General features: G+C 46.3%; 1 protein-coding gene across 3 annotated transcripts in view; it reads left to right on the top strand.

The window, feature by feature from the left end:
* scai (suppressor of cancer cell invasion) overlaps positions 1-11,131 on the top strand; it is a 39,200-nt gene that overhangs the window by 428 nt on the left and 27,641 nt on the right. For 2 of the 3 annotated variants that reach the window (XM_035775547.2, XM_035775545.2), the window contains exons 2-3: positions 611-689; positions 5,677-5,801. In XM_035775547.2, the coding sequence (XP_035631440.1) occupies positions 5,695-5,801 (107 nt within the window). In that variant the 5' untranslated portion in view covers positions 611-689; positions 5,677-5,694. The remainder of the gene's footprint in view (positions 1-610; positions 690-5,676; positions 5,802-11,131) is intronic. The other variant, XM_035775546.2, reaches the window with a different exon arrangement.

The following is an 11,131-nucleotide window of genomic DNA, read 5'->3' as shown; positions in this document are numbered from 1 at the left end:
ATAGCTAGCTAACTACATGCATTGATTGTATAGACAAAAGAATCGAGATACAATAACGGATTTGCATTGCCAAGTAGTTGAAAGGCAATTTTATTCATGCACGTTTCCAAATCTACCTAGCTAGTAACCTTAACACCTCAACGTTACCAACTAGCTACCTAGGCTTAACTAGTTTACAGGTACATGCATTATTAATTTGCTGAATTTTATTTGACCTTTTATTTAAGGCAAGTCAGTTAAGAACAAACTATCTTATTTTCTATCACGGCCTAGGAACAGCGGTTAACTGCCTTGTTCCGGGCAGAACGACAGATTTTTTTTTTACCTTGTCTGCTCAGGGAATCGATCTTGCAACCTTTCAGTTACTGGCCCAACGCTCTAACCACTGGGCTACCTGCCGCCATGAGTGCACCGATACCTTATAAGCTGTTTAGCTAGCTATGTAGTTTTTTGCACAACGTTAAATTGCCCGCATAAAATCGTGAATTTACGATAGCTTAGCACGCTAGTAACTGGCAGTGCGTTGTCACTGTGGCCGGTTAATTTGTGCACAGATTGTCGTTTTAATCAATACCTCTTCACTGATGTCAAACCAATGTCTCATTTTAAGACGTATAGGCACCTATAGGGTCAACCTCTACTGTTTCAAGTGGATTCGGACCTGACACAAGCCTGTCCTGTTCTGAGAGGTGAGTACATTTCATATGATTTCTGAAGCCGGATGATGATATGATCCACGTTATACTCTGGGGATTTGAAATGCAATTGCGTCCAAAATGTCCACTGAAAAGAAATGATGGCAATGAAGCAAATTGTGACGATTTTTCCACTACCTCCATCTCCAGTCTAGGGAGAGTCATTCATTTAAATATAACCTACTTTTTGGACTATACAGTGCCCCTAGAAAGCACACAGCCCCTTTCGGTTGTCTTATGGACCAGAATGATTTGACAATCAACTCTCCTCTTGGTCCTGTCCCCAGTTATTGGCATTGATAATCATACCAATAACATGATGCTACCATCGCATGCTTTAATATGTGGATAACGTCAACAATTATGTTTGATTGCCCCAGACACTAGCTAAGTTCTCAATGCTGCTACAATATACTAGGCGACATTAGTGATACCATCGATACTTCCCTTAACAAGGAGGTGTAGCTAGTATAAAAATATATATTTGTCACTTGGGCTGAATACAACAGGTGTAGTAGACCTTACAGTGAAATCCTTACTTACAAGCCCTTAACCAACAATGATTGAAGAAGTTAAGGAATTGTGTTAAGTATATATATTTTTTAGATAAGTAGGAAATAAAAGTAACAAGTAATTAATCAACAGCAGTAAAATAATAATAGTGAGGCTATATACAGGGGGTACCAGTACAGAGTCGATGTGCGGGGTCACCGGTTAGTTGAGGTAATATGTACATGTAGGTAGAGTTAAAGTGACTGCATAGATAATAAACAGAGTAGCAGCAGAATAAGAGGTGTCTGGGTAGCCTTTGAGCTGTTCAGGAATCTTATGGCTTGGGTGTAGAAGCTGTTAAGAAGCCTTTCTGGACCTAGACTTAGGTACAGTAGCAGAGAGAACAGTCTGACTAGGGTGGCTGGCGTCTTTGACAATTTTTAGGGCCTTCCTCTGACACCCCCTGGTATAAAGGTCCTGGATGGCGGAAAGCTTGGCCCCAGTGATGTACTGGGCCGTACGCACTACCCTCTGTAGTGCCTTGCGGTCGGAGGCCGAGCAGTTGCCATACCAGGCTGTGATGCAACCAGTCGGGATTCTCTCGATGGTGCAGCTGTAGAACCTTTTGAGGATCTCAGGACCCATGCCAAATCTTTTCAGGCTTGTGAGGGGGAATAGGTTTTGTCATGCCCTCTTCACGACTGTCTTAGTGTGTTTGGACCATGATAGTTTGGAACTTGAAACTATCAACCTGCCCCACTCAAGCCCCTTCGATGAGAATGGGGGCGTGCTCGGTCCTCTTTTTCCTGTAGTCCACAATCACCTCCTTTGTCTTGATCACGTTGAGGGAGAGGTTGTTGTCCTGGCATCACACGGCCAGGTCTCTGACCTCCTCCCTGTAGGTTGTCTCGTCGATGTTAGGCCTACCACTGTTGTCATTGGCAAACTTGATGATGATGAGTGAACAGGGAGTACAGGAGGGGACTGAGCACACACCCCTGAGGGGCCCCCGTGTTGAGGATCAGCGTGGTGGATGTTGTTACTAGAGGTCGACTGATTAATCGGAATGGCCGATTAATTAGGGCAGATTTCAAGTTTTCATAACAATCGGAAATCAGTATTTTTGGGTGCCGATTTTTTAAAATGTATTATTTTAATTTTTTATACCTTTTATTTTACTAGGCAAGTCAGTTAAGAACACATTCTTATTTTCAATGACGGCCTAGGAACGGTGGGTTAACTGCCTCGTTCAGGGGCAGAACGACAGATTTTCACCATGTTAGCTCGGGGGATCCAATCTCGCAACAGTTACAGTTAACTAGTCCAACGCAATAACAACCTGCCTCTCTCTCGTTGCACTCCACAAGGAGACTGTCTGTTACGCGAATGCATTAAGCCAAGGTAAGTTGCTAGCTAGCATTAAACTTATAAAAACAATCAATCGTAATCACTAGTTAACTACACATGGTTGATGGGTTGATGATATTACTAGATATTATCTAGCGTGTCATGCGTTGCATATAATCTGAGTGAGCATACAAGTATCTAAGTATCTGACTGAGCGGTGGTAGGCAGAAGCAGGCGTGTAAACATTCATTCAAACAGCACTTTTGTGCGTTTTGCCAGCAGCTCTTCGTTGTGCATCAAGCTGTTTATGACTTCAAGCCTATCAACTCCCGAGATGAGGCTGGTGTAACCGAAGTGAAATGGCTAGCTAGTTAGCGCGCTAATAGCGTTTCAAACGTCACTCGCTCTGAGCCTTCTAGTAGTAGTTCCCCTTGCTCTGCATGGGTAACGCTGCTTCGATGGTGGCTGTTATCGATGTGTTGTTAGTTCGAGCCCAGGGAGGAGAGGGACGGAAGCTATACTGTTACACTGGCAATACTAAAGTGCCTGTAAGAACATCTAATAGTCAAAGGTTAATGAAATACAAATGGTATAGAGGGAAATAGTCCAATAATTCCTATAATAACTACAACTTAAAACTTCTTACCTGGGAATATTGAAGACTCATGTTAAGAGGAACCACCAGCTTTCATATGTTCTCATGTTCTGAGCAAGGAACTGAAACGTTAGCTTTCTTACATAGCACATATTGCACTTATACTTTCTTCTCCAACACTTTGTTTTTGCATTATTTAAATCAAATTGAACATGTTTCATTATTTACTTGAGGCTAAATTGATTTTATTGATGTATTATATTAAGTTAAAATAAGTGTTCATTCAGTATTGTTGTAATTGTCATTATTACAAAAAAAATATATATATTGGCCGATTTAATCGGTATCGGCTTTTTTGGTCCTCCAATAATCTGTATCGGTATCGACGTTGACAAATCATAATCGGTCGACCTCTAGTTGTTACCTAGCCTTACCACCTGGGGGCGACCTGTCAGGAAGTCCAGGATCCAGTTGCAGAGGGAGGTGTTTAGTCCTAGGGTCCTTATCTTAGTGATAAGGTTTGAGGGCACTATGGTGTTGAACACTGAGCTGTAGTCAATGAACAGCATTTGAATAGCATTCTCACATAGGTGTTCCTTTTGTCCAGGTGGGAAAGGGTGTTGAGTGCAGTAGAGATTGCATCATCTGATGATCTGTTGCAAATTGCCTTGACCAGCCTTTCAAAGCACTTCATGGCAACAGATGTGTGTGCTATGGGTTGGTAGTCATTTAGGCAGGTTACCTTCGTGTTCTTGGGCACAGGGACTGTGGTGGTCTGTTTGAAACATGTTGGTATTACAGATTTAGTCAGGGACAGGTTGAAAATGTCAGTGAAGACACTTGCCAGTTGGTCAGCACATGCTCGGAGTACACATTCTGGTAATCCAATTTGTAAGTCGCTCTGGATAAGAGCGTCTGCTAAATGACTTAAATGTAAATGTAATCCGTCTGGCCTTGCGGCCTTGTGAATGTTGACCTGTTTAAAGGTCTTACTCACATCGGCTACAGAGAGCGTGATCACATGATCACACGTGGTCATCCGGAACAGCTGATGCTCTCATGCATGCTTCAGTGTTACTTGCCTTGAAGCGAGCATAGAAGTAATTTACCTTGTCTGGTAGGCTCGTGTCACTGGGCAGCTCGCGGCTGCGCTTCCCTTTTGTAGTCTGTAATAGTTTGCAAGCCCTGCCACATCAGACGAGTATCGGCGCCGGTGTAGTATGATTCAATCTTAGTCCTGTATTGATGCTTTGCCTGTTTGATGTTTCGTCGGAGGGCATAGCATTATTTCTTATAAGCTTTAGAGTCCCTCACCTTGAAAGTGGCTGCTCTACCATTTAGCTCAGTGCAGATGTTGCCTGTAATCCATGGCTTCTGGTTGGGGTATGTACGTGTGGTCACTGTGGGGACGACGTCATCGATGCACTTATTGATAAATCCAGTGACTGATGTGGTGTACTCCTCAATGCCACCGGAAGAATCCCGGAACATATTCCAGTCTGTGCTGGCAAAACAGTACTGTAGCTTGACATCTGCTTCATCTGACCACCACCTTATTGACCGAGTCACTGGTACTTCCTGCTTTAGTTTTTGTTTGTAAGCAGGAATCAGGAGGATAGAATTATGTTCAGATTTGCCAAATTAAGGCCGAGGGAGAGCTTTGTACGCGTGCGTCTGTGTGTGGAGTAAAGTTGGTCTAGAGTTTGGCAAGCCTTGTATTCTCGCACAAGTTCATGAATTAGTGGCTTTAAATATACTTTTTATTTTTAAAAATCCAATATATTTTTCTGTTAAACTGTTTATAATTGGTTGCTCCTATTCTGCAAAAGGGGGAGTAATATGCTTGAGCTGGTTGGCTTTGACAGTAGTTAGCCTAAGTGTTGGACAGTGTAGAGCCCTTTGGTCATATGGTGATGCAGAAAAGATGCTTGCATGCTACATTTCAGTGTGCGTGTATGACCCAATCTTACACACACACACCTTGAATGCATGTGCTGGTTAGCAAGTTACATGCTGTTTGCCAGAGTGTGATTACCAGAGCTTGACAGTGAATTGTTGGACAGTGTAGAGCCCTTGGGTTTTCTGGTGATGCAGAAAAGGCTCACACACACAGAGGATATTTCAGTGTCTGTGTGAGGGACAGTGTGCATGTTGATTTGTCCCTCTTCAGTTGCATGACTTAGCAGATGAACAGTGCCTATTTAGCCTCTGGCCCCACTGGCTTCCCACACACAACCTTAATTTTAACCAGGACCAAACCTGGTTACTCACTGTGATGAGGCTTGCATTTCTTCCCTATGGTGTGGTTTTACCTTTTTCCACAGTTGTCTAAAAGACACAAGTTCCCACCTGTTTTTTGTAGTCTTCCAGACAATATGTATTCCACAGACATGGCATTTGCAGGCTTGATTTTAGTTTTTAGCTTACAGCCATTTTTGTCAGATGAATATTATCTACAACAAAGAATGATACATGACAAAATGCTCTTTAGTTTAAACATACGTATTATGGCTTCTATCAAGTCATAGATGCTCTGTGGATTTTCAGGGTAGAGAAGCGGGTGACATGACTGGAGCTGGGGCTGAGGATGACATCCCATTGGGTGAAAGGAAGACGGTCACAGACTTCTGCTACCTGCTGGACAAGTCCAAACAACTCTTCAATGGTCTAAGGTCAGTCTCTCTGTCTGTCTCTTGAGGTTTCTGTATTTGTGTTTTGATTTATGGCTGAGTCATTTCTACATTTTTACTTCTCAATGGAATACTCTTAAGTTATGTGACATTCAATGCAGTAAGGTATAATTTTAAAAAAAATACGTTAGGTTTGGGCACGGTTAACTGATCAATCCAATATCCGAACGGACGTTAGTATTAGATTACTTGAGTGAGTGTTCATCTTTGAAGAAAATAAATGGTAGGCCTATTTTAACATAGAAAAAGTTCTACATGGTAGGCCTATTTTAACATTGAAAAAGCTCTACATGGTAGGCCTATTTTAACATTGAAAAAACTCTACATGGTAGGCCTATATTAACATTGAAAAAGTTCTACATGGTAGGCCTATATTAACATTGAAAAAGTTCTACATGGTAGGCCTATTTTAACATTGAAAAAGCTCTAAATGTAAATTATCCTTGTGACATGTTTACTTTCAAGGATATACCACGATATTTAAAATTCTTAATACACTGCTCAAAAAAATAAAGGGAACACTTAAACAACACAATGTAACTCCAAGTCAATCACACTTCTGTGAAATCAAACTGTCCACTTAGGAAGCAACACTGATTGACAATACATTTCACATGCTGTTGTGCAAATGGAATAGACAACAGGTGGAAATTATAGGCAATTAGCAAGACACCCCCAATAAAGGAGTGGTTCTGCAGGTGGGGACCACAGAGCACTTCTCAGTTCTTATGCTTCCTGGCTGATTTTTGGTCACTTTTGAATGCTGGCGGTGCTTTCACTGTAGTGGTAGCATGAGACGGGAGTCTACAACCCACACAAGTGGCTCAGGTAGTGCAGCTCATCCAGGATGGGACATCAATGCGAGCTGTGGCAAGAAGGTTTGCTGTGTCTGTCAGCGTAGTGTCCAGAGCATGGAGGCGCTACCAGGAGACAGGCCAGTACATCAGGAGACATGGAGGAGGGCAACAACCCAGCAGCAGGACCACTACCTTGCCCTTGTGCAAGAGGAGCACTGCCAGAGCCCTGCAAAATGACCTCCAGCTGGCCACAAATGCGGGCCACAAATGTGCATGTGTCTGCTCAAACGGTCAGAAACAGACTCCATGAGGGTGGTAAATGAGGGCCTGACGTCCACAGGTGGGGGTTGTGCTTACAGCCAAACACCGTGCAGGACGTTTGGCATTTGCCAGAGAACACCAAGATTGGCAAATTCGCCACTGGCGCCCTGTGCTCTTCACAGATGAAAGCAGGTTGACACTGAGCGCGTGTGACAGACGTGACAGAGTCTGGAGACGCCGTGGAGAACGTTCTGCTGCCTGCAACATCCTCCAGCATGACTGGTTTGGTGGTGGATCAGTCATGGTGTGGGGTGTAATTTCTTTGGGGGGCCGCACAGCCCTCCATGTGCTCGCCAGAGGTAGCCTGACTGCCATTAGGTACCGAGATGAGATCCTCAGAACCCTTGTAAGACCATATGCTGGTGCGGTTGGCCCTGGGTTCCTCCTAATGCAGGAAAATGCTAGACCTCCTGTGGCTGGAGTGTGTCAGCAGTTCCTGCAAGAGGAAGGCATTGATGCTATTGACTGGCCCCCCCGTTCACCAGACCTAATTCCAATTAAGCACATCTGGGACATCATGTCTCGCTCCATCCACCAACGCCACGTTGCACCACAGACTGTCCAGGAGTTGGCGGATGCTTTAGTCCAGGTCTGGGAGTAGATCCCTCAGGAGACCATCCGCCACCTCATCAGGAGCATGCCCAGGCGTTGTAGGGAGGTCATACAGGCACGTGGAGGCCACACACACTACTGAGCCTAATTTGGACTTGTTTTAAGGACATTACATCAAAGTTGGATCAGCCTGTAGTGTGGTTTTCCACTTTAATTTTGAGTGTGACTCCAAATCTAGACCACCATGGGTTGATAAATTGGATTTCCATTGATAATTTTTGTTTGATTTTGTTGTCAACACATTCAACTATGTAAAGAAAAAAGTATTTAATAAGAATATTTCATTCATTCAGATCTAGGATGTGTTATTTTAGTGTTCCCTTTATTTTTTGAGCAGTGTATAATAAAATAAACTTTTGAATGTAGTTTTTATAACAGTATTGAGTCATTAAAAAACAATAAATTTACCCCTTTTTCTCCCCAATTTCGTGGTATCCAATTGTTGTAGTAGCTATAACTCCCGTACGGGCTCGGGAGAGACGAAGGTTGAAAGTCATGCGTCCTCCGATACACAACCCAACCTGCTTCTTAACACAGCGCACATCCAACCCGGAAGCCAGCAGCACCAATGTGCCGGAGGAAACACCGTGTACCTGGCAACCTTGGTTAGCGCTCGCTGCGCCCGGCCCGCCACAGGAGTCGCTGGTGCGCGATGAGACAAGGACATCCCTACCGACCGGACGACGCTAGGCCAATTGTGCATCGCCCCACGGACCTCCCGGTCGCGGCCGGTTACAACAGAGCCTGGGCGCGAACCCAGGGACTCTGATGGCACAGCTGGCGCTGCAGTACAGCGCCCTTAACCACTGCGCCACCCGGGAGGCCCAGTCATGCAGTCTTGTCTCGAGACCGAGACTTCTCTTGTCAATAACCAGGTTTCCATCCAACCTTATTTTGCAAGTAAAGTATGTCAGATAAAGAATGTCATGCCAGGCTTGTTGGAAACAGATCATTTGTGGGTAAACTTTCCAAATGTCGACAAAACAAAACTGTAGACAAGGTGGGATCATGTTTGTGTTGGGGAAATAGATTATGCTACAATTGAGGTGGAAATGCTTTTGTATGCAAAGATTGACATAACCATCACGGCGAAGTAAGCATTGTGTTACTGCAAGTTATGTTGTGTGGTCCTCCCACTGCGACTTGGAAAAGCATGAACAGTTTATTAGGCTACAGACAAAATAAATTGTGAACAACTTCACAGGGTGGTGAAAGTGCACAGTGATGAGCTTGGTGCTCCTTTCCAAACTATTGAGGTGGTGGTGAAATGATGATCGGTGCTTAGCTGCCAATTGAGAAGTAAAAATGATCCTGCTCTTATCCATAATCTCGTCATGTACCGTCTGCACTGTATCTGCAAGTGGTTGGCTGGAGCTCAAGTACCAAGATCAGCATGGGCACATTTGCTGTTTATGGCAGACTTTTTGTGCCAAAATCATTAACAGCGATAAAAAATCAAATGGAAACAACTTTCTTTTTTTTCTCTTTTCGATAAAGTAAACGTTATACGATTAAGTGCTTTTTATGTGCTTTTACACCTGCATTGTTTGCTGTTTGGGGTTTTAGGCTGGGTTTCTGTACAGCGCTTTGAGATATCAGCTGATGTACGAAGGGCTATATAAATAAATTTGATTTGATTTGATGTGCACCAGGTCAGTTTAGTTGAAACACACCTCTGGTAGGAAAATGTGCATTTTTTTAATGCAGATTTTAGAATATTCTGTTGGGTTAAGATGTTTTCTTTTCAATACATCACATTCACAGAATACACGCATGCAATCACGCATACATTAAAATGGAAAAATATTCATGTCAGACCATGTGTTCGCCATATCCCATGTGGCCAACGGGTTGTGTTTGAGTTAATCAGTCATTTCTCGTCTATTTTTAGTCTGGGTATGTCAGTAGCTGCAGGCCTCCCTTCGCTCTCTCTCTGTCTCCCTCCCCCGCTCTCTCTCTCTGTCTCCCTCCCCCGCTCTCTCTCTCTGTCTCCCTCCCCCGCTCTCTCTCTCTGTCTCCCTCCCCCGCTCTCTCTCTCTGTCTCCCTCCCCCGCTCTCTCTCTCTGTCTCCCTCCCCCGCTCTCTCTCTCTGTCTCCCTCCCCCGCTCTCTCTCTCTCTGTCTCCCTCCCCCGCTCTCTCTCTCTCTGTCTCCCCCCCCCGCTCTCTCTCTCTCTGTCTCCCCCCCCGCTCTCTCTCTCTCTGTCTCCCTCCCCCGCTCTCTCTCTCTCTGTCTCCCTCCCCCGCTCTCTCTCTCTCTGTCTCCCTCCCCCGCTCTCTCTCTCTCTCTGTCTCCCCTCCCCCTCTCTCTCTCTCTGTCTCCCTCCCCCGCTCTCTCTCTCTCTGTCTCCCCCCCCCGCTCTCTCTCTCTCTGTCTCCCTCCCCCGCTCTCTCTCTCTCTGTCTCCCTCCCCGCTCTCTCTCTCTCTGTCTCCCTCCCCGCTCTCTCTCTCTCTCTGTCTCCCTCCCCCGCTCTCTCTCTCTGTCTGTCTCCCTCCCCCGCTCTCTCTCTCTGTCTGTCTCCCTCCCCCGCTCTCTCTCTCTGTCTGTCTCCCTCCCCCGCTCTCTCTCTCTGTCTGTCTCCCTCCCCCGCTCTCTCTCTCTGTCTGTCTCCCTCCCCGCTCTCTCTCTCTGTCTGTCTCCCTCCCCGCTCTCTCTCTCTGTCTGTCTCCCTCCCCCGCTCTCTCTCTCTGTCTGTCTCCCTCCCCCGCTCTCTCTCTCTGTCTGTCTCCCTCCCCCCCTCTCTCTCTCTGTCTGTCTCCCTCCCCCGCTCTCTCTCTCTGTCTGTCTCCCTCCCCCGCTCTCTCTCTCTCTGTCTCCCTCCCCCCGCTCTCTCTCTCTGTCTGTCTCCCTCCCCCGCTCTCTCTCTCTGTCTGTCTGTCTCCCCCGCTCTCTCTCTGTCTGTCTGTCTCCCCCTCTCTCTCTCTCTCTGTCTGTCTCCCCCGCTCTCTCTCTCTCTGTCTGTCTCCCCCGCTCTCTCTCTGTCTGTCTGTCTCCCCCGCTCTCTCTCTGTCTGTCTGTCTGTCTCCCCCTCTCTCTCTCTCTGTCTGTCTCCCCGCTCTCTCTGTCTGTCTGTCTCCCCGCTCTCTGTCTGTCTGTCTCCCCCGCTCTCTCTGTCTGTCTGTCTCCCCGCTCTCTCTGTCTGTCTGTCTGTCTCCCCGCTCTCTCTGTCTGTCTGTCTGTCTCCCCGCTCTCTCTGTCTGTCTGTCTCCCCGCTCTCTCTGTCTGTCTGTCTCCCCCGCTCTCTCTGTCTGTCTGTCTGTCTCCCCCGCTCTCTCTGTCTGTCTGTCTGTCTCCCCCGCTCTCTCTGTCTGTCTGTCTGTCTCCCCGCTCTCTCTGTCTGTCTGTCTCCCCGCTCTCTCTGTCTGTCTGTCTCCCCGCTCTCTCTGTCTGTCTGTCTCCCCGCTCTCTCTGTCTGTCTGTCTCCCCCGCTCTCTGTCTGTCTGTCCCCCGCTCTCTCTGTCTGTCTCCCCGCTCTCTCTGTCTGTCTCCCCCGCTCTCTCTGTCTGTCTCCCCGCTCTCTCTGTCTGTCTCCCCGCTCTCTCTGTCTGTCTCCCCGCTCTCTCTGTCTGTCTCCCCCGCTCT

This window comes from Oncorhynchus keta, chromosome 9 (genome assembly GCF_023373465.1).
Source record: "Oncorhynchus keta strain PuntledgeMale-10-30-2019 chromosome 9, Oket_V2, whole genome shotgun sequence".
Taxonomy (NCBI): Eukaryota; Metazoa; Chordata; class Actinopteri; order Salmoniformes; family Salmonidae; genus Oncorhynchus; species Oncorhynchus keta.
This window is presented reverse-complemented; position numbering and strand designations above follow the sequence as displayed.